Genomic DNA, 22,839 nt, shown 5'->3' on the forward strand with positions numbered 1-22,839 from the left:
ACCCCTCTAGGAGGCACCGGTAGGAAGAGGTTGACGCGAAGAACACGGAGGCTCGCATTAAAATTCGATAGAGTAATAAAGGTGTTCTCTTGAAGAACGTTACAGCGAAACGAGTTCATTAATACCGATACAAACGAGGAGAAGGTGGCAAGGTAAAGTCATCCCTTTCCAGCGAGACGATGGTACGCGCGTGTTTGAAAAAAGGGGCACGTTCCTCGGGCGAAATTGACCGGACAATTTTAAAGCCCACTTAAGACTGCGAAAAATTGCCGTATCGCCGGTGCATGAATAAAAATTAAGTCCTCCGACGCGGGATCTCGTAGAGCGGAAAAACGGGGTAGCTCCGTCATCGGCACGCTTTCGAAAACGAGCTCGCGAAAAAGAGACGACGAGAAAGGATCGAGTACTCTCGAATTCATAGTCATGCTTCTTGTTTTTCCCTCGACGTAGTTTCCGGTTCCCTTTGCCACTGCCGATGCTGACCTCCTGACAGAACCGTGAAGACGCGCCTCCCTTTTCTCCTCCACCTTTTTCCCTTCCTCCCTCCTACTTTTAATTCGCTAATTTCACCCAGTTAAGAATTTATGCGACGGAATGTCTTGCCAGACGTCTCGAGAAAAATCAAAGCGGCGCAGCGGAAAGAACGTCGTCCAGCCCTTTATCACAAATGACGCGAAATGAAAGATTAAACAAAAGCGGCAACGTTTTATGCGTCCAGCGCGAAGGGTGGCGCGGGCAAACGGGAAACGTAAATCGTATCTCGTTTGTAACAGGCAATTTCTTCTTTTCCTCCGGCAATAATATTCTTTCCTACTTCGAGCCAAATTTATAATTATAACGCGTTCTGTTGATTGTTTTCTCGTTCGAGTAGCCGATCGATCGAACGAACGTACGAAACGAACGCGATACCAGTTCGGCACAGCTTACTTAATTAATTCGCGTAATATGAGCTAATCAACTCTCCCCGTAGCCGTACCGTAAATATTTTAACGGCCGATATTAATCCTAATATTAGTTTGCGCGCGGTCATCGTAAATTATTCGTGTATCAAAATTATGCGGTTCGGTTCGAAACGCGGAAAGGCTTTTTGCAACTCGAAACGTCGAGGGTGCGATTCCCTGCAGCCAGCTTATCGGCAATCGAACGATGAAAACCCTCGAAATTCATACGGAACTCGCGTCGGTGCAAGATAATGTAGAGGCGCGTTTGTGAAATTATTGTGAAATAATGAAATTCGCTGGAAAAGACGAATTCTCTAGTGAAATCGAGAATGCAGAGAAGAAGTAACGGTCAGAGAGTTCTGTTGCCCGATAGCGAAGAGAAAGGCAATTAAAGCGTTAAAAGGTAAAAGGTAAAGATAATTAAAACTCGAAGACACCGTATGGCCTGCCAGAAAATGAACGTAGTCATGCCGCATATGCATAGGCCATCGACCAATGAGTCTATTCTAATTTTCTACGAACCCTTCCGCGGCGCTGCATTTTTTCCATGAGGGTTAATTTGAATAGGGTCGCTGGCCCTATACACACCGAGGATGGGATGGTTCGGCGATACGCCTACGCTTTTTTTCAACCTCGACCTACTCTTCTTTCTTTTTTTTTTCCTTCCGCCTTTTTTGGTTCTCGTCGAACGAAACCCGGGCTCAATGCGGCCCGATTGTCGTTGTTTTTTTTTTTTCTCCTCTCTACGCGTGTTTCTCCTTGGGGGTTGATTTCGACGCGGTTGGTCGCGCAACAAACGTTCCATTCGGCAGCCTGCGAAAACGCCACGTCATTTTTTTAAGGTCACCTTTCAACAATCACACGCGTCATTGTCACTGTGTGTACCGTTTGTGATCCGAGATAAGTAATCTCTGTTTCCGCGATGTTTGCTCGAAACCTTGTTGATAGATTCGCATAGGGAACGAGCGATTGCCTATTCCGACCGTCTTTCCATCGCGATTCATAATGAAACGAATTCCTTGAAAAGTTGAATACTAAATAATTAGTATCGAAGAAAAACTGCCATTTGAATTTTTCTTTAAATAAAAAAGGAATTAAATATTTCACGACTTCCTTCCGGTGAAAATGAAAGATCTCTAAAAGCGTCGAACATTTTCCGAAAATAAACTCTCCTAAAAAGAAATATTCAATTTTTCTATAAACGTGATCGGTGAATATTCTTTCAGTAATATTTATCGTTCTATTAGTTTTTCAAAAGCGCACAAATCTGCAACGCGTTCTCAGATTGTTGCCATGAGAGTGATTTTTTTCTACGAGTTATCTTATCTCGCGCGTTACTGATATAGAATAGAATCCGACGATGCACTTACAAGTAATAAGTGTTCTTCAAATCGTAAAAAGCAAAATCAATGCAAACTTTTTGTTCGGGCGTCGTCGGAAAATGCAGTTTCACGAGTTTTCTTGAAAAACGAACAGGATCCTTAATCGAATACTTGGTCGTGTTCAAACGGCACGAGATTATTAATTCATCGCAGACTCGTTTCGCAGGACGAATATCATTTAAAAATTCTTAAAGAGACGCGACTCTTTCGGCCCCTTAGAATCGACGTAACCCTTTCAACCCTTTCGTATCACTGACTTACTTTTCGAAACCTTTAGGGACGAGCGGGAAGTTGCATAATAACTTCCTTGCCAGTCGGAGGAACATCCCTTCGTCCCGTGACCTTGTCTCTTACGTCAGGAAAGAAAGGAGAAAACGGTTATGAAAATATTCCATAGAAATACGTGGACGAATTTAACGAAGGAAAAACTGTTTCTCAACGGTAGGGACAAGATACGCGCGCGATCCGTGTAAGCGTACCAGCAGAAGGTTGTAATCTCGCTTCATACCAGTTCTCTATCTAACGTCTACTCGCATGCGGTAAACGGTCTACGAAATCTAGATTGACTTTCTAAGCTGGCACGAAAGCGACTTTTTGCTCAAAATCAGGTACGATCTTCAACGAGGACTGCACGATCACGCTTCAACCGCAGAACCGGTCTGTAGGTTAAGGATACTTTGCTCTGCTCCGCCACCGGTGTGGCAATAATTTCGCACAAATTCCACTCGGGGCCTTATTAAATTACCATTTTCTCATTCCCCTCTCGTTACTGTGACATTCTTCGTCGTTTACAAACAAATATCCACCGATTAATCGTCGAAATAAAAGGAATCATATTCTGTCCGGTATGAAAACGTGCAGTAAACTGTGAAACCAGTTTCTCGAAACGGCCGCATCAACGACTCTTCCCCGTTAACCGTTCCTAATTAGAGCAGTGATAAAAAAATCTTTATAAGAATATTGATCCTTCGCGATACTTTCTATACTCCGGCAAAAATATCTTTCATTTTTTATTTTTTTTTATTTATATATATATATATATATATATATCTCTTTAGAAAAATAGAATCTGAAAGGAGAAAAGATTTAACATTTATATATCGGACGGTCGGGCGGACGCGGCCGGTTAAGAATATTGAGCACGGTCGGCCGTAAAATAAGATATAGATTTCCATCTAGTAAACTTTCTACACGGCATGTGTGGGAGGCAACGCAGAAACGCCATACGGCATACGAGAACAGCTCTGGCGTCTTACGTTAGAAACTTTGGGCGCAGCCTTGTGTGCACTGCTCGAGTTATACGCTTCGCACACCTAGACGCTGATGTATACCTTGCACCAAGGAACGGGGTTTAAAGACGTGTGGGCACTCGAAACCGGCATTCGAGCTCAACTTTGCTTCCAATGTGGGACGATCTCTACCTTTTCTAAGCTTCGACAATGTGTCTCGAAAAGTCGGCGAAAAAGGACGCAAACGATTAAGAGGACGGCAACAAGAATAAAAACATCTTTGGGGGAAAGTTTTCAACCCCTTCGTAAGCTCGCCATCCTCTTTTGTGTTTGAAGCTCGTGCCGTACGAAAGAATGGTTCGATTCGGGGTTTCTTTGAGCGTCGGTAAACCAGAAACGAGCTCCTCGTCATTGGGAACGTCGGTCCTGTCAATAGCAGGTGGAGGATCTGGTTCCTCCTGGTTTAATAGGTGTTCATTACCCAACCTACTGACCTGCTTCGATTCCTATTACGAATTTTCTGGCTCTTTCATGAGACTTCATTAGCTGACCACCCTTTTCTTCTATTCTCTTTATTCTACCACGACTGGTAACAGTATGATGTAACGCGAACACGACCCTCCGAGTGTAGAAACGATCGTTAAAATTATTACACAGAGACGATGACTACGAGAATCTCTCTCGAGCAAATGGTTCGCGATGAAAAATCGTAAAGACGCGAGAAGGACCATCAGGACTTAGCTTCGGCCACTCGACAGGCCGAACATTCGTTCTGAGACATTAATTTTTACCCCTTTTTACCCCCGACTGCCTAATGACCCGAAGTCTTCTACGACGAGGACGAGGAGGAGGACAGAGAGATTGTAGAAAGAGGTAGGAAAAAAAAAAGGTCTCGACGAACTGTCCGTTAAGTGGCGAGCATCGTCGCCAGGGAAATGGTTCAAGATCTTGTCCTGCATCCAAGAACGATCGTTACCAGTCGGACGGATGTGCCAGAGAACAAGGGTGCTCCTGTCGGTGGGCCGTGTACACTCCTTCCTTCCTTCCGGTATCTTACATAATTCCTCCTCGTCCGTTTTTCTCCACCGCTTCAACCCTTCTTCGTACGACCCCCTTGGCTCGTTTTCACCCCCTTCAAGACGAGAGCGGCAGCCACATCGTCGCAACAATGGGTCTCATCAGGCATCGGGAATAAATTATGCTCGGCTAGGTCTGCCAGAAAAATGACCGAGCCTCGAAATTAGAGCTTGTAGTCGCTAGAGGAGAGAGAGAGAGAGAGAGAGAGAGAAAGAGAAAGAAAAAAAAGCTGCTAGCGAGAGGCTGCGTTTCCACTCGAATTGTTCCTACAATTTCTCGCTAATTAATACTTTGTCGAACGAAACGGAAAGAAGCGAGGTGTATCCTGGCAGGCTGTACTTAAATGGCCGAATCGAAAACGTTCGAACACGGGACACCCCGATGGAGGGGAGGCGAAAAGCGAAGAACAGAGCAACGAGCGTATAACAAATCGGTGAAAATGAGTTCGTCGGCCTGGTTGGGGTAAAAGTAAGCCACAGGAAGAAAGGGTTTCGAGAGCCTGCAGGTCACCGACCCTGACGCTCCCTCGAAGCATTCTAAAAAAACGCGAAGGTATCGGTTGAAAAGAAGAAAAAAAAAAAAAGAGAGAGAGACGATAAAGAGTTTCGGACAGGGCAGGTGAAACGGTGCGAGAGGGTTAGAGGGAGAAAGATGGAAGAAGCTACCATATGCCCGAATAATGTTCCACCCGCGTACGATCCGACCAACCGGCACAACGAGTTTGTTGCCATCAACTCGAACGGGAACCTTCCGAAATACCTGTCGACTCGAAACGTCCGGCTTCACGATGATCGCTCTTCGAAGGATACATCTGGATTCGCTGGGCCGAGATCTCGGTCGATGAATCGAAAGACGCGAATTACAAGGATATCGATCGCGAACGATCGCCTAAACGTCTGCCACTCGACGATTCTCAAACACTCTCGGCACGTTCGGCCGTCGTCGTTCGCGAAGATATCTGAGAAACTAGATTGCTAGACATAGCTATTCGACGCAAACTCCCCGAGCTGCTGAAAATGGTATCGAGCAGCGTACGTATTCCAGAGAAAACAGCCGAAGACTCTACCGAATGATTCCCCCGATCGTGCTTCCGAGTCATTCACCCTTCGCGAACGATTCCGTTCACCCCCCGTCCCTTTCGACTTTGCCATTGAATTTTTTACTTTGAATAAAGAAACATTCAATTGAAGAACGTTGAAGATGGAAGAATGAAACGTTGAAATGTACGGGGTGGTGATTTCGTCGGGATAGCTAAGTAGATTTTGAAGAGGATGTACCGGGGTGATTTGGCCTAGACTACTGATGATGACTGTACCCCGCGTATGCGAGGGATATAGGCACACACACTCGTGAAATTTCGCACGTACGTAGGTGCGGTACATTCGCCAGGGGGTAGAAATCATTAAAGGGGCGTGGCGTGCCCGTGGTTGCCCGGATGACGGTCACGTGAACCAAGATGGCCGCCAAGCGGGAGGGCTCCCCTCTTTGCAACAGTCATTTGTTATCGGCCATTTTATTTTAATGATTTCCATGCATGCGTGAAACGCTCGGCTGCATCGCTCGGGAAAGGGATGTTCTCTCTCTCGCTCTCTCTTACTCTCACTATCTTTCTCGGTATCCATCTCTCTCTGGCTTTCTGTGCTCTCTAGCCGGTTCGTTCGCTCCCTATGCGCCTGGTAACGCGTTCTCCTAGCGCAATACACGTTATATACCACACCGAACGCGCCGCTAACGCTGCTTTCATGGTAATTTCAAAGCCTATAAATTTCAACCGCATCCGCGTTAATGCTCTTCCTTCTTTCGATAAATTTCGTACGATTTCCCGATCATCATTTCCGCCAAATACATAATTCCGCCCGCCGAACCTCCCGAAACGTTAACCCCCCCCCCTAGTTCCAGCCATCGTTCCACGATTTTCTCCCGAAATTACGATCGATCGCAAGAAAATATTGAAATCGAGCTACACAATTAGAAGACGATGAATTTAAATCGTTTCTGTGGCGAAACTCGGTTAGTCGGTGTCGGAGAAATTCATGTAACGACCGATGCCAATGTAATCGTCGATTTGATTATTGAAAATGGAAGGATTTCGCATCATCGGCGACATAATTAATACAGGCTTGTTCGAACAGCAACGCGATCGATGTCTTTTTATATCAGTCTAAGTGATTGCCACTTTCTACCGATTGGAACTTCATTCCATCAAATTCTATCCAATATTTTCACCGTTACAAGTGAAACCGATAGAATTTACCTATTTATATACGCACATATAATGATTACACATCCATTTGAGTTACTCTTGAATTAGTCGCTTTACCGAAACAAATAGCGAGCAAAGCTGTTTTGATTAGCGCGAAACCGAATGTCGCAGCACTCTCTAAAAATACTTTTCGATCGAATCCCGTTGATGTGCCTCGGTCAAACGAACAACCCTCTACCGGCTACCGTCAAATATTCCTCGTTCGTCGAATCGAAGCTGTATAAATTACGCGTGAAATTTCACGTTCGATCGTATTCCCGAGAATAAATTCAGATGTATGCGCGTTATTTCATTCGAATTTCACTGGACAGGGCTGATTCGGCTCGCCGATGAAAAAGAAACGAAAATCATCATCGAACGGGGGTGAGACGCGCATTCGACAAATATCATCGCAACGTACACAAACATTCCAACCGATTCGGGCATAACATTCTCGTTCCCGATTTTTCCCATCCAACTATGCATTTGCTCTTCCCCCTTGTCGCGAAATTCAAGGTATCGCTCGTACGAATAACTCCACGCTAGTATAGCACCGTGCGGAGAGAAAGAGAGAAATAGCGAAAAAGATGGAGGGTGTGGTAGAGCGAGGAGAGGAACCGAGACGAGGTCATCGCAACGAGCGCGACGCACGTGCGTGTGAGTGCATGCAATTTAATGATTTCCAGCCGGAATTTCGATGATGGCAACTGGAATTGTGGGCGCGGGAAAACGCGGAGAAAGAGGAAATCGGCAGGGTGTTCAAAGAGAGGGAAAGAGAGAGAAGGAGAGTGTCGGTCGTATGCAAGTACGGGTTGGTCAGGGCTGGCTTGTTGCACACGCGCAAAATCTCACTAGAGAAACAAAGAACGGAAGAGAGAGAAATAATCAAGGGAGAGACACGAAACGGCTGAAAGAGAGGCAACAAAGGGAGAGAGAGAGAGAGAGAGAAAGGTTGGAGGAAAGCGTGCTCGAGGGAAAGAGAGGGCTGAAGGGGGTGAGAGAGATAGGACGTAAATTTTCTAGCGGTGCGTTCATTTGTTCGTTCAACGAAATGCGAATGCATTATACATGGATTGCAGGGGACATTAATTTTCTGGCGTGGACGTGTAGTGGGCCGTGGAGGGCCGCTGGGTGGTCGGCGCTACGAGGCCGGAGGGGGCTCGTCGTTTCCACGGACTAGGCAAGAGGGTTGCATAGGGTGGGGTGTGTACGAGCATCGAAGAGGGTTAGAGGGAGTAAGCAAAGCAAGAGAAAGGGCAGGATGATGTGTATAGAAGGGATAGTAAAGACAAAGATGGAGAGTACGACGATGGAAAAGAGAAGAAGAAGAAGGCGCGAATCCGTCGCTTGTTTCTCGTACTGGCACACGCGTGGAACCACGTGCCAGCTCGACTTTTTTCCCACCGCCGCCGGACCTTTCTACCTTTTACTTTTACAAGCTCTGCTTCCCGGTGATTTTGACGAGTGGACAAAACGGGCGTACCAGCGGCGGGATAAAAAAAAATCTGCACACGCGCCGAACGAGCGTCCGAGGCGGTGGAAAAACGCGGCAGGAATTTTTCAGCCGAACGGTGGGTGGGAAACGCACGCGCCTGCGAAACCGTCGCACTGACAAATAATCAAATATATCGCCCACTCTCATTTGATATTCGGTGCTAGTGTAGGTGATGAATGTAATGACGTTATACACCGTCGGGGAATTACGGTCGTCAAGCAAAATTTAATGTCGATGCATGTTTAGTGTCGTCAGGACAGATACAGGGAAAGGCATTAAATCGAGGGGAGTAAAAAGAGCATCTCGGGACGGGAGTCGCGGTTGAAAAAAGGAAAAAGGGTTCGAATTATCGCTCGTTCATTCGACCGAATCGAGATCAATTCACTTTGAAATCGTTTCGCGATTTTAATGTATCAGCCTGATTGAAACTCGTCCAACTTTATATCAATCGACGATTCTAAACGCTAACATCAAGAGTGTACTATAACAGTGAAACATTTCAAAGTCGAAGAATCCGTTGAATAAACGTCAACCTATGTCGTTTAATAAATACCGTGGAACGTGGTACGAAGAAAGCGTCATTGATAAATTCATTGGTGATGCGTAAAACGGCTACGTTTCAAAGTAGATGCAAACACGATAAAATTTTACTCCCGTACACGTAGCTCCTAAATAAACGCGTCTCGTAAAACGTAGCCTGGTCGTGCTTACAAAAATGATAAAGTAAAGCTCGTAAAAGTAATAGTTTACGTATTGGCTATAACTTTGCGCCGTGTGTGTTACGCACTATCTTTCAGTATTACTTTACCTCTCTATCTTTCCTGTGTTCTCTTCTTTCAATCGACAAAACGACAATCTCTCATAAATATTAATATATTTAGTTAATATAACGAACGCTACGACACCTCGTAATAAACAATTGACGCATTACCTCTTATTCGATAATAATTATTGCTTGGCTATATACGAGGGAATAAAGCGAACATAAGTACAAGTGGAAAGTGCACGCGACAGATGTTTAGTTAATCGTGAAATTATGACGTTTCGTGTACCACTTTGATCGCGGTAATCAACGCGGTTTTTATCATCTACGATTCTCTATATTCCTGATAATCTATAGATACCCCGCGGGGTAGAAATTTTCTCATTTAGGATACCGTTCAAACTTGACGTTTCTCCGATAGAAAGTTTCCTTTTACATTTTTCTTTTCAAAAGAAGATGATAATTTTTACGCGATCCACATCAAAAGTTATAAAGTGTTATAAAGAATGCAATATCCTGAAGATATTCGATTCGAAAGAAGTTGCGATTCTCCTCGCGGTGTTCGATTGTTGCAAATCGTTGCTTTTAGCAATTTCATTGTTTCCATGTTTTAAAGATAACACCTCGGAGGGAGGTAACGAGCGGAGGTATCGTAAAACGCGGCCAATCTTCTCCGAGTTATTTTTATTAAAACATCGATCGATCTGAATAAAAGATGAATCCCGGTCGAGCAAAGAAACGGAAAGAAGAATTGGCCGGGGTTGAAAAAGAAAGGGAAAAAAAGAACAGGAGCCGAGGAAGAATGTCGATATTAATAAAAGTTAGATCGAATTAGAATAGACGAGGTGAACGAGGAACCGTAGAAAAATTCCAATAAAAGTTGCATCGATGAGCTCTGTTCCTTCAACGTCGAATCAATAGAATAGATTAAACGTCCTTGAAGATATTTCCTCGCTAACATCATAACTGTAATATTAATCGAATTATAAAGTAATCACGAAACGCGCGGATCTCGCGTTAATACGAGAATCCACGAGAGAGACTTTGCCAGTTTGGAATTTATAAAAGCTATCATTGATCTTGCGAACGAGCGACGGGGGTTAAGGTTATTAGCACATGTTAAAAAGAACGAAACGACATCGATTAACGGGTTCACGGTTACGCTTTTAAATCAGGCCACAGGTTACGCGTCGAATTAAAATACCGTCCTCTCTAATGGCCGTTTTAAATCGACTGGCATTTTTTACGCTCATCCCTGAATCTTCTCGCGGCTGATACCTGTTGCACGTGCCCGGAAAAAAGTCATTCGACCGCCGACATCCGTTCGCGTACCTCTGAACCAGCGTTCCCATTAATCTTTTATATTCGAAACGATTGCGTTGTCCCGACGCATTAACCCCCCCTTCGTTTAGCCCGTTTGTTACGTAACAAGCTGAAATCTCTTTAATTAACTCGCCTACAATTTTTCTCCCCGTTAATTCGATTTTTCGCCGCTCCAACGTACGGTTAATTACGAAATTGATTTAAACTGTGCATTCTTTTTTTTTTTTTTTCTTTTTTACCTGGTTACAGGAGAACGACCGTACAAGTGCCATCTACCGGATTGCGGGCGGGCATTCATTCAGCTATCGAATTTGCAGCAACACCTTCGAAATCACGACGCCCAGGTGGAACGGGCGAAGAACCGGCCGTTCCATTGCAACATCTGCGGCAAAGGCTTCGCCACAGAATCCAGCCTTCGTACCCACACGTCGAAGGTCAGTCATGTATGTACCAAATCCGACGTCCAACAACAACAGGCATTTTGGCTACTTAACGCGGTGCTCGCACACGATTTAATCAAAAATCGAACCATGGTCGGAAAGATCCGGAGAACCGAGTCTAGAAAAAAAAAAGATATATCAATCATGTTACACGGTTGTACACGTGCGATACTGTTCGTACAATATCTACATATATAATGCATATAATATCTTATCATACGTAACTCGCAAATTCTCCTCTATTTATTAGACGTAAAATTGTGTAGCCTTTCCTTGCGCGGTACGGAACACGTTTCTCTGAATGCACACATGGTGGTGGGTCACACGCTTCTGTCCTGATGATTTCTGTCAGCAGACCGGTCAATTCCATCGAAAGATAGGCTCCGTTTTATCCTCTCGAATCGTGCAGCCTAGCTGTAACAAACTATCGGTTGACCATCAGAGAGAATTAGTCGAATCGACGGCTAACCGATGTTCGCGAAATGATCGCTCCATGTACGGTACCACCGATCGTTGCGAGGCAGGTTTTAGCGACAGTGATTAACAAACTGTTTAGCAGAAGAATATTCATGGTAGACCGTGCATGGGGTTTCGTTTCGCGACTCGCGGGTAACTTTATCACTATCTCCGCGTGTTGCTGGTGTCGTAACAATAGGGAAAGAGATCCTTTAACGGTAGCTTAGATCGTTCTGCTGGGTTTCCCTGTAACAACGCTTGGGACTGCTTTGGTTGTGGTTTTTTTTTTTTTTTCTTTCACCGACCAGACGCTTCGGACTTGAACGGGATTTCGCAGAGCGATGCACAATTTTCTCGTGGCTTCGATCGTCCATTTATCAATCGCAAACTGACTGCTCGTCGAACGGCATCCTCGACGCGACGTCATCGACCTAAAACAGAAAAAAAAATATGTTACAACGAGAAACTCGTTTCAAAATACGACGACGACGATGTTTGCATAAGAGACGCGACGAGGGAGCGAACAATAAGCGTTCGTTGACGCGTCGATATCGCGTGAAACGCAATGAGAAAAAAGGGAGAAAGCATCGAAGAAGGAGCATCCATTACGAATAGTACGTGAAAGGAAAAAAAAAAAAATGCAACGATCTGGGAAAAAGATCGCGTCTACGACGCTTAATCGAATTCACCCCTGACGGTGAATCGCGGCACGTAGCGATTACCAAAGGAATCTTGTACCGTGGGGTGCTTTTTTGCCCGGTTCGCTCGACCAACTGAATTTCTCAACCCTTTCGCCGCGCCAGGCACATGTCTTGACGAAAAAACGTGGGAAGGCATCTGTCGAGTCCTCTGTACGTGAGTCGGTCTTTTCTCTTGTTTCTCTTCGCTGTCTTCTCGCGCTTCTTTCGTCCCCATGAAAAACCTATATCGACTTCTTTCTCTCCTAGCCAATTAGACCCGAGGAGCACGTTGCGTAACCAGTCGTGAAACTGACATTCTCCCTACACGAGTTCGAAAAGTGGACCCGATCAAGACGATTATCGATTAACGCTGCGATGGCAACGATACGCGTTCCCGTTTAAAAAATACAGAAATTTAATTGATCCGATAGCAAAGCCTCGACGATCTCATCCGAGGCAAGGATGTTGGGAGGAAAAGATGCTCCCCAGGCTGCTTCAGCCTTCTCGAACCACGCTCTCGTTTCGTTGTGGAATCAGGTGCAAGTTTGACGAGCCACGCGACCGTAATCCAGCCCCGCGTCGTTTTCTTGCCAATAAATATCCTTCTTTTAACGCGTCCGGCCCGTCGAGATCCTCTAATTGAAAGCTAATCCTCGGTTAAGACCCTCGGATTCCCCCCTTTTCACAGGAGTTTTCGCATCTCGATAAATTCTCCTGGAGAATCCCATTTTCAACTCGCATCGATTCGCTTCTCGTCGTTAGCAAAATAGACGAACAATCGTGGACGTATTCGTCGCGAGAGGAGGAAGGATTCGAGTTAAACGTAGCCGGTGGTGAATCGCGGTTAAAAGCACAGCCAGAAAGTGGAGAAGTGGAAGATGACGATGACGTGGAAGAGGAACGCGAACACGAAGAGAAGATGTTGCGCGAGAGTGCGGAGAAGTAATTAAAAGCCGCCAGCGCGACAGAAACAGAGTCGGTCCGGTCGGTGAAAATAAAACGAAAGGAAAGGAAAGGAATGGAAAGGAAACGAAACGAAACGAAACGAAACGAAACGAAACGAAACAAATGGAGGGACGAAAAGAGTAAGAGAGAGCGAGAGAGAAGTACCTCGAGAGAGCCCATCTTGCGCGGCTAATCGAATTTTCGCCGGGGCAGATTTCTTGAAATTGTTTTCGCTATTCCAGGCTATCTACTAGCCCCCATCCCTGCCTCGACTACCCTGATAGCTAATGGATCGTTGTTTAAAAAGAAAAAAATAACCGAGAGCGAGAGAGGTTGGCAAGAACCGAAGGAAGAACGATAGAAAGGGGAAATGAAAGAGTTACGCTGTGGGTCGAGACCTGGCGTGTCGGCGAAACATTATCTCGACCAAGAAAGACAATACACTCCGAGTACAATATTATAATAGGGCAGAGTGTAAATGTATTATAGAGAACGATCGGTAGCCAGCCGTAGAAACTTGGATTTCCTCCCTCTGCGCTTCCTTCGTGCGTCTTACGAACTGTATTATCCCTTTCTTTGTTTCCAACCAGCCGAAGAACAAACGGGGCTGATGTGTTTCTTCGAATTCTCCTGAGCTTTACGCGTACACCGACAGGCAACGTGTTCGATCATGAAATTGATCAGCAAATGCAAAAACAAAAGCGTCAGAGTACTGGTGTACGTAGAGAGAGGAAAAAGGGGGTGAAAAATTTCAAGCAAAACCGCTGCCAACTCGCACCCTGCCTGGGTTTCTTTCGCTGCTATTCCCTCTCGTCGCGTCTTACCCACTTTTCCGTGGCACACAGCCTTCGTATTTATCTGTAGTTTAGCGGTACAAGGGTTGAATGTCGTGCAACACGATACACAACCCCTTTTCTGCTGGCGGACTTTCTCGTACCTTCGACCTTCTTCCGATTCACCTCCGGTACTACACCTACCCCCATCGAGCCCCTCTTCTACCCTCTTCTTAATTGCCCAAGCACGGAGCTCGGTAAAAACTCGTTAGCCATTAGATTTATTTTTCCTCGCCACGGGGATTCATTTTCGTGTTCTAGAAAGCCGCGCTCGCGCGCTCGTTATGCTGTGCTTCTTTTTAACTACTTTTGCTTTCGGTTCGCGTCCAATCAAAAATATTCCAAATTTTCTCTCGGATCATCGCGCGCGATTTTACATTAAAGATAATAATTCAAAATAATAAAGAAACGCGCGCGTTACAAAGCACCGTCGAGTCGAAAACGAAACGCTTGTTCATCCTTTTCCTATCGTGCAAAGGACGTTGGAATATGGGCATTCTAAAAAAAAAAAAAAAAAATGCAACTGATTTATTAACTGTCTCGAATTAATGAAAATTGATCTTCATTTCATGCTGGTCTCTCTTTGTCGCAGTGTTCCAAGTACCCGTGGCAACGATTAAAGGTAAAACGATCGGGTCAGAATATTTTCGAGCCCATGGGAATTCCTTTCGAGTGTAATTCCAGTTCGCTTGCAAAATTTCGCTTTTCATTCTCCACGAGAACGATCGGCAAACCGCGGCTCGTACTCTCCATATCCTTCGACTATTATTTCCCCGAAATTCGATGAAATTCGATGAAATTCAGCGGAAATTCGAATACGTTCCACGTGTCTGGTATCTGGCATTCGTTAATGGATCACGTCCTTTGCATCCATCCTAACGATCACGTTTCTTTCTCTCGATTCGACGTCGATCTAAACGATTTCAATATTTTTTTTTCTTTTCTCTTTCATCTTATCCCTCCAGCAGGAACGCGTTTAACGAAGTCGTGAAATTAATACCTACGGTTCAAGAGTCGTCCTTCGATGAAAACCGCAAACCCGTCTCTAGGAAGAAACAGGGCGCAGGGTGCAACATTTACACCTGCTTCGACGTTTTTACAATTGAACCAATTTCCGCTCTTAGCCGAAATAATCTCCTCCCTGCTGTGTTACGCGTCCCCGCGTGAACCGCTCTCGTCGTTAAACATCGCTGTCTGGCGCATCTCCAGAAGAACTATGCTGTTTGTCTCTTTTACGGCGTTAAAATAGAAAAGTGGGACGAACGGAGCTTTCCCGAGAACTTCTTTATACGCGTGTTCGATAGAAAAGCACGACGCGTCGCTTGTTCCGACGAGATCTCCTCTTCGATTCCGGCATTTTTTTTTTCTTTCCTTTCTCTCGCAACCCCCTCGATATTAATTTTTTGCACAGTCTCCGCCCCTGCGGGCCCCCTTTTTTTTCCTCCCTCTGGCTACCGTGTATATGCTCCATCATCGAGACCGAGACCTAATGAAATCATTCCCGCGTCGATTCCGTTGGGGTGGGATTTCTGCCTATTGTGCAACGACACCCCTGCGTTTTTTCGCTCTCCTAGTCGAACGAAAGCGCTAGAGGGTCGCGTCGAAACTGCTATTGGTACAACACTCGGGGGGGATAAAGCTGCGTCCTCAACCCTTTCCCGGTTGTTACATTTTGTTGTGTTTTTTTTTCTCCTCTCTCTGTCTGTATATGCCGGTAGCCTTTCCTCGCTCTTCGGGGGTGATTGGACACGCATAACGCGCGGATTACCAGCGCGTGATACGCCAAAAAACGCGACGGCTCGGAATAATACGCGATAGACGATAGAATGGAAGCAAAAGAGACGCGACAAATCAAACAGCCCGTAATGAAAAAGATCACACGTGTCCCGCCGCGGATTATTTCGCGTTCGTTCAATCTCTGACGCGTACACGTTTTTTATTTTTCTTTTTTTTTTTTTTTTTTTTTTCAATTACATTCGCGGCGATGAAGCGTGACGATCAGGCGTTAATAGCCGGCAGGGATTTTTGTCGCGACACGTTCGAGGACCGAGTTCTTCTTCGAGGATCGCCTTAAGATCGAAGCGAAGATGACGCGGAAAGGGTTTCGCGGCAAAAATCGAGCATCTGGCTGAGAATAAAAGAGGTGAATACCTTTCACAGATTCAAAGTTTATCGGTGTAGCCGAGTATCGTACGAAGGTTGTCTGCCGGCGAGGCTCGCGCGGCCTCGTTGCGGCTAAAAAAGCCAAGGAAAGGAGACGGCCGAGGAAGAAAAAAAAAAAAAGAGGAGAAATGACGCGAAAAGAATTGCGTGTCGCGAGAATAACCTTCGGGCTTTATCGCGTTGCACCGAGAAAAACAGAAGGACCGGCCATAGATTCTCTGGTTCCTACGCGAATTTCCGTCAAAAACCTTTGTCGCGACTTCTTAGAGAGGAAACGCTTTTCTTCGACTCGATCAAAGATGGTCCCTTTTCTTTGAACACAAAATGGCTCCATACACGGCCCAACGTCACGCGTCGCTACGCGTGTGCTCACACCCACTTCCTTTTTACGCCACTCCCTGGTTCGAACCTGCTTTAAACACTCCGACGAGCTTGACCGGATAAACACATCGGTGGTAAACCGGTGAAAACCGAGCAGACATACTCGCGCGGTATCCTAAATCGAGCAGGATCGACGGGACTAGGTCGATCGACAATTTTTTCCCTCGCGTCACGAATGCTGACCCAGATACGGGTCGAGACTGGGCCGATGGATCAGGAAGCATGGAATTGGGAATAGAGGCGAGTAATCGAGCTCGGAGTTAGCTGCTACAGCCACGTAGGTACGTGTAGCGGAGAAGAGAGATGAATCTGGTCACGGCGAATCATAAAGTCCCTTGGGGATTCGCCCACGCTCCAACCACTCTCTCTCGAGTCAGCGCGGCGTGCGAAGAGAGACGGCAAGCGGGGCAAAGAGAAAGGAGAGGAGAGGAGAGAGGAGAGAAAAGCAATGGCCTGCGAAAGAGATAAGAGGAGGACAGATGCATGCCGTGCAGAAGAAACGAGAAGAAAGAGAGCGACGGCCAGGAGAGCCGAGGTATTCGCGGTGCAAAAAGCGAGGATGCAGGCAAAAAAGGAAGAGTGCAACGAAGAAACCGGTTTTTTCCAGTTGGGCCAGGTCGGGGCGTCGAACCTACGGACCGCAGCCTCCCTCCGAGAATAACTTGCATGCTGCTGCTGATGCTGCTGCACCAGCAACACCAGCACCCAGCGACGCCGAAGACGTCGACGACCAGCATCTTCTTCGCGGCGTGCCGTGTCGGCTCGACCGGCTCGGGCTTGCCCTAGGTCCGGGAAGAAAGAAGGACGCCCAGGTCTTTGGCCTGACGAAAACAAGCGAGAAGCGTGCCTTGAAAAGAATATCGTTTATCCGCAAAGAAAGAACGCCGAGAGGAGAGCGTGGGTGTTCGAACGAGCAAAAAGAAGAAGAAGCGAAAGCGGTGGAAGGAAGAAGGGCAAGGACCTCCTAAACACCGGGGTTCGTTCACGTTCTTCTTCCTCCCTGCTGCTATTTTTGCCAACATCTTTTTCTCTATTTTTTTTTTTTTTTTTTTTTTTCATTCGAATCGACCAAGGCTGCCTACGTAGATTGACCCTGGTCAAGGAAGTTTGCACGCGCAAAGAATACGACAGGAACAAAAGCAACTCGGCGATTGCCCTATACCTTAGCGAGAAAAGAAAGGAGTCCTTGACGCTTGAAATATACGCTAATCGTGGGATAAAAAGAAATCATGGAAGTCTGGGAAAAAGTAAGAAAAATAAAAAAACGTGCAATCAGGTGGAAGGTCGAAGAAGTAAAAGTCATTGTTATAAACAATGGAGCCTGATACTTTAGTCGGGTTGACGAAGGGTCGGGGAAGGGGGTAAGGGAAGAATCGCGAGAAAAAAAGGCTAGCCGAAACGTAAGGTCGACGACGCACGCCTGGGTGTTATTTTAAACTGGTCCTGCCCGAGATTCGGCTCTCCACCGTTCGTTGATCGCCTCAACTCGGTTGCGGTTGCCTTAGGTCCGGGAAAAAAGAAGGTTACGAATCGCTTCGGTAAAGATAGAGGTAGGATAAGAGGGGGGGAGGAGAAAAATAAAGAGAGAAGGACGACTCGACGCGATGAGAAAGGAAAAGTTGAAGATGAGAGAGAAACGAGGTGGAGGAAAGAAGAAGAGGAAAAGAAAAAAAAGGAAAAAGGATTCGTTGTATCAAAGTCGAGGGCGGGGAGTAGACAGGAAGAAAGGAACGAGTGGCGCGAAGATCCCAAAACTTTGGGGTCATTGCCGTCCGGTCTCGTTTTAGCCTTTCCTTCCTCCCACCTCGACATCCTCCTTCTTCTTTCCCGCCTTTTCGTATTCTTTTTCTCTCCGTTTTAAGCACTCTTTCGAGCAAGGTTGGCCGCCATGTTTTTCCTCAGCGCGTGCCCCTACCGCCTCGTGTGCCTATAACCGACCTTCGCGTGTGCGAGAGAGAAAAGAAAGAGAAATAATAAAAAAAGAAAGAAAAAATGAAAAGAAAGATCGAAATGATACCACCGCAAAATTGTATCTCGATACGAGGTCGCCAATGACGAAGACAGATACTTGCAATGAGGACGTCGAATTTCGTTCATTACTCTTCGTGTTTGTCCATTCTTAAGGATGGCCTTTGTTGTTCGGCAAAAAGACAAAAGAGCTATGTATTGAACAGAATCGCGAATAGTACGATAATGCAACAGAGGCCATCTTAATTGTGTAGTTAGCTAGTCATGTGATCTATGCTTTGCATTCCCGTTCATCTGCGAGGTCTAACGAGATCAATCGGAGATTCACCAGAGATCTTTTCGCGTTCTTTTCCAAGTAACCACCACAGAAACTTTCTTTGATCGCGTTAGCGGTTCCGATCGTTCTCCAGACCTCGCGCTTTTAATACATTCGTCTGTCTGGGCTTTGCTTTCTCCCATTTTTCCACACAAGTGTCCTTTCACCCTTTCATCGTCTCAGATTACCGAACAATTCCCAAAAGAACGAAACGCATCCCTGTTACCTTGGATCCTCTCGTATCTTACCAGACACTCGAGGTGAATTCCCTTTGCAATATGAAATAGTCTGTGTGGTGGCGGCGGCAAATCGGTGCCCTAACTCTCACTGGTCAATCGTTCTGTTCTGTGCGCTGCCTGTCCTGCGCTTCTGGTTCGCGACTCTGTGGTGGTATTCTGTGGGTCGGCTCTCTACCGGTGCACCGCGTCTGCCTGCTTCCGGTTCCTCTTCTTCCGGCCACCAAAAAAGGAGTTGCAACAGCGTGTTGTGTTCCAGCAACACGCCGCCTTGATCGGCGGCCCGAACGCAACCAGCTGTCCTGTCTGCCACAAACTCTTTCTCGGTGGCGAAGCTCTTATGGAGCACATGAAGCACACCCACAAGGATCCGAATGCCTCCGGCGTAGCCAGTAAGTATCTACGATAACCGAGACCGCCCCTCGATATCGTCCGTCTCATTCTTTCTTTCTCCTTGCTTTTTATCGTTTCACGCGTCTACACGAAAACACCGGCTCTTCTCTTCTCTGTCTGTTTTTTTTAACTCTTTCTTCTTTTTTTTTTTTTTTTTTTTGTCAAATTTTGCATACTAACGCTGAAACACTCTGTCCTCGACTAACGCACGATCCACACGTGTTAATCAAATCTTTTCTGCTTCTCGTCCGTTGGACACGACGCGGAGGAGAGCGAGTTTGCACGCGTTATCCAAGTTATCGCATTTTCACGCGGATTACGATTCGTTACGATCGCTTCCTCCTCGTGGTCTCCGACTTTCGCTGGCGATTCCATCCGGTTCGTCCTTTCTAACACCAGCTAACGAGGGTTTCCCGCGAGAATTCCTTCGAGGAGAAAGAAAGAACGGAGATAGACGTAACGAGGGTACCTTAATTGCGAATAAGACTAAAAGGAAGGAAAGAAAGGGAACTAGGGAGAGAGAGATTGTGTATGCGTGTATACATGATAAGAGTGAAAAGGAGGGTGAATGTAAGAAAGTGAGAATGAGAGAGCGAGAGTGAGAGAGAAATGAAACGACCACTCGTCGAGACACGAGGGGTGGTTCGTCCTTTAGTCTTTTAAGTACGTTTCACATCCCCCACCTAAGAACTTGCTTTGGCGCGGGCGATATGCACACATTGTCCTGTCACTTTCTTCGTACTGTTTCGCTGAACGGGATAAAAGGGGGTGTAGCACTTAGCGCACTCACCGACTAATACTTGCGTACTACTATATTCGCTAATACAAAACCGGTGCTTTAAGAAGGGTGTTTCGTTCGACTTTGGTGCGTGTTCTGTCAAGTGTGTGGGGCGAATACGTATGGATAGACGTACAGAGAAGAAGAATCGACAAAGCGTTGCTTCGCGCCAATGAAAATGAGAATCTCTTGATCTAACGAGAAACAGCATGCCCAGTTTTTCGACGCGTCGTGTCTCCTTTCCTCCATCGTGTTTTTCATAACGTAGACGGAAAAAAAAAAAAAAAAACGAAGGTGTTGAGTGTTTTGTCAAGTAAGACGAGAAAGGTGTTGATAAAATGGTAAACTTTCGTCCGAATGCATCGTTAAACGCATGATTTCCCCTCGTCCGTTTGAAGAAGGCGTTCGAATGTCTCTTCGAAGAGAAAAGGGAGAGAAACGGAATGGCAGAGGGAGAACGAACAATAAGGGAGAAAATAATGAAAAAAAGGGGGAGCGAGCGAGGGGGAGGAAATGGGAAAAAGACTGCTAGAGAAACAAAAGTAAATAGAAAAAAAATAAAAAAATCGAATATAATGAAAGAGAGAGATTCGTCGAACTTTTCTTTGTGCGTCTATAAGCGTGCAACAAGCGCGCGTACGTGCGTGTGCATCTTGGTTTTTGGGCCGACGACCTCGCTCGTGAAAGGGAGTCAGCAACGGCAGAAGCAGCGCTCGGTGCGTCCGAGGTCAGTGCTCTCCTGGTCCTCGGCTATCCGTGTCTGCAAGGATTCTCCCTTCGCCTTCGAGGTCGACTGGAATGTCGACGTACGTACGCGCGTCTGTACACGCGAATGCGTGAGAAATAAGGTGGAGGAGGAGGTGGAGGTGGAGGAGAAGGAGGAGATGGAGGAGGAAAAGAAGGAGGAGAATGATGATGATGATGATGATGAAGATGATAGTGATGATGATAATGAAAAAAAAAAAAATAATAATAATAATAATAAATAAATAAATAAACGAAGAAGGATGATAATGACGATGGTGATATGACGATCGTGACGATGATATGATATGATATATTGATGATTATGATGATGATGATGATGATGATGATGATGATGATAATTGATGGTGGTGGTGGTGATGATAATGATGATGGAGGAGGTGGCTTTCGTTCCTTGGGAAGCTTTATCCTGCTTAGCATTGACCTTGAAATTGTGTCGCCCTATTGTTCCCTCCGCTGACTGCACAACCTCCGTTGTCGGGGTTTACATAGCGAAGCGACGGACCGCCAACCACCCGTGTCCAGTGTGCGGAAAACACTACGTCAACGAGGGTAGTCTTAGGAAACACCTGGCCTGCCATCCTGAGACCAGTCAACTAAGCACGAGCCTCAGGATGTGGCCGTGCTCGGTGTGCCAGGCCGTCTTCACTCACGAGAGCGGTAAGTATATTTTTCTTCTTCACAAAAATCGTATCAAAAATGCAATCTCTTACATTAACTACGTATATATTATATTCCTTCTTCTCCATTATATATTATACATATATGTGTATTCTTCTTACCGTTACTTTCATCTAAACGTTACTCTATCGAACCTTCATTAACTCAATAATTCTTATTCGTTCATCCAAGCTTGCCAAACTAACTGAAAAACTCTATCGAGCGTCTGCTCTGCTTTGCTGTTAAGGTTTGTTGAGTCACATGGAGCACATGAGAATGGACCCGAAGCATCAGTTCGCGGCGCAATATGTTTTAAGTCGCGCCGCCGCCGAGAGGCGGGAGAGAGAGATCCTGGCATCCTCGAGTTTAGGTATGAAACAGAAAAATGAAAAAAAAAGAAAATATAAATCAGCTAGGAAAGAATCGATTCGGATACCGGCAACGATCGTAACGATACATACGATTCTCGTGTACAGGTGCGGGATTGGGTGTGTTGGGAAGTCAATCGGGCGGACCACAAAATTTGCAACAACCACCGATGTGTCCTTCGCCGTCGGCTCACTCGGACAGCAGCAGCGGAAACGGAAGACTATCGTCGGCCGGTAGTGAACCTGGTACGCTCCGATCTTGTTCTTGCAAATGGTCCGTCTGGAATAATGGTTAGAGTGTCGTGAATATGTCGTAGAGTACGAGTAAACCTACTATTTTAAACACCGAAGCGACCTTTCTTTCGTACACACGTTCGCTGTAATCGTCGTGGTGTATCATCGTGTATGGAACTACTAGCGATTTAAGTAAACCACCAAAGCTTCGAAACACAGCGACAGTTATTGTAGTAAACACTATTACACTTGATCTGAGTCAAATAAATCATCTACGAATTCCTGTTGTGAGTAATTTCGTCATACGAACGTTTCGGCTCACTCCGTCATTTTTTTTTTTCTATCATCATTTCTAACATAATGTCTGTGTACTTGCGTATCATCCAACAATACCGACAAACATCGATTAGATGATATTATAAAAATAGGTATAGAGTTAAACGCGCGCGACCTGTTCGCCGTTCGTCGAGCGTACTAACGTGAGCAGACTTTTGCGTAGGTACCGGTCTACTCAACAACAACAACAATAACAACAACAACAATATGGCGTCGCCGGGACCGAGCAGCAACAAGCTGAGCGACATGCTACGAGCGGGAAGTCAGCCAACATCCGCGCAACAGTACCACGACGAGATGCAGTCGCAACAGCAACGCATGGCAGTAATGGCCGCCGCCGTGTCAGCGGGTAAGAATCTCTTCTCTCTCTAATCTGCTTTTCCTCGATCGATCGGTCAACAGAATTGCCGAGATATCCGTTCAAGGCCGTCGATA

At 45.9% G+C, this 22,839-nt stretch overlaps 1 protein-coding gene and 1 long non-coding RNA gene across 17 annotated transcripts in view; one reads left to right on the forward strand and one right to left on the reverse strand.

The window, feature by feature from the left end:
- The window catches only part of dati (zinc finger protein datilografo), a 49,161-nt gene that overhangs the window by 25,417 nt on the left and 905 nt on the right, over positions 1–22,839 (forward strand). For 2 of the 16 annotated variants that reach the window (XM_034324343.2, XM_034324345.2), the window contains exons 4-10: positions 10,702–10,895; positions 14,399–14,428; positions 19,103–19,262; positions 21,254–21,466; positions 21,714–21,836; positions 21,943–22,080; positions 22,556–22,753. In XM_034324343.2, coding sequence (XP_034180234.1) covers positions 10,702–10,895; positions 14,399–14,428; positions 19,103–19,262; positions 21,254–21,466; positions 21,714–21,836; positions 21,943–22,080; positions 22,556–22,753 — 1,056 coding nt within the window. The remainder of the gene's footprint in view (positions 1–10,701; positions 10,896–14,398; positions 14,429–19,102; positions 19,263–21,253; positions 21,467–21,713; positions 21,837–21,942; positions 22,081–22,555; positions 22,754–22,839) is intronic. The other 14 variants (XM_034324346.2, XM_034324352.2, XM_034324347.2 and 11 more) reach the window with 14 other exon arrangements.
- LOC117604382 (uncharacterized) lies at positions 11,617–22,557 on the reverse strand. The gene is made up of 2 exons (XR_004581426.2): positions 22,190–22,557; positions 11,617–22,114 (listed from the first exon to the last, which is right to left on the reverse strand). It is a non-coding gene; the product is annotated as an uncharacterized LOC117604382 (long non-coding RNA).

The sequence above is a fragment of the Osmia lignaria genome, chromosome 7, assembly GCF_051020975.1.
Source record: "Osmia lignaria lignaria isolate PbOS001 chromosome 7, iyOsmLign1, whole genome shotgun sequence".
Taxonomy (NCBI): domain Eukaryota; kingdom Metazoa; phylum Arthropoda; class Insecta; order Hymenoptera; family Megachilidae; genus Osmia; species Osmia lignaria.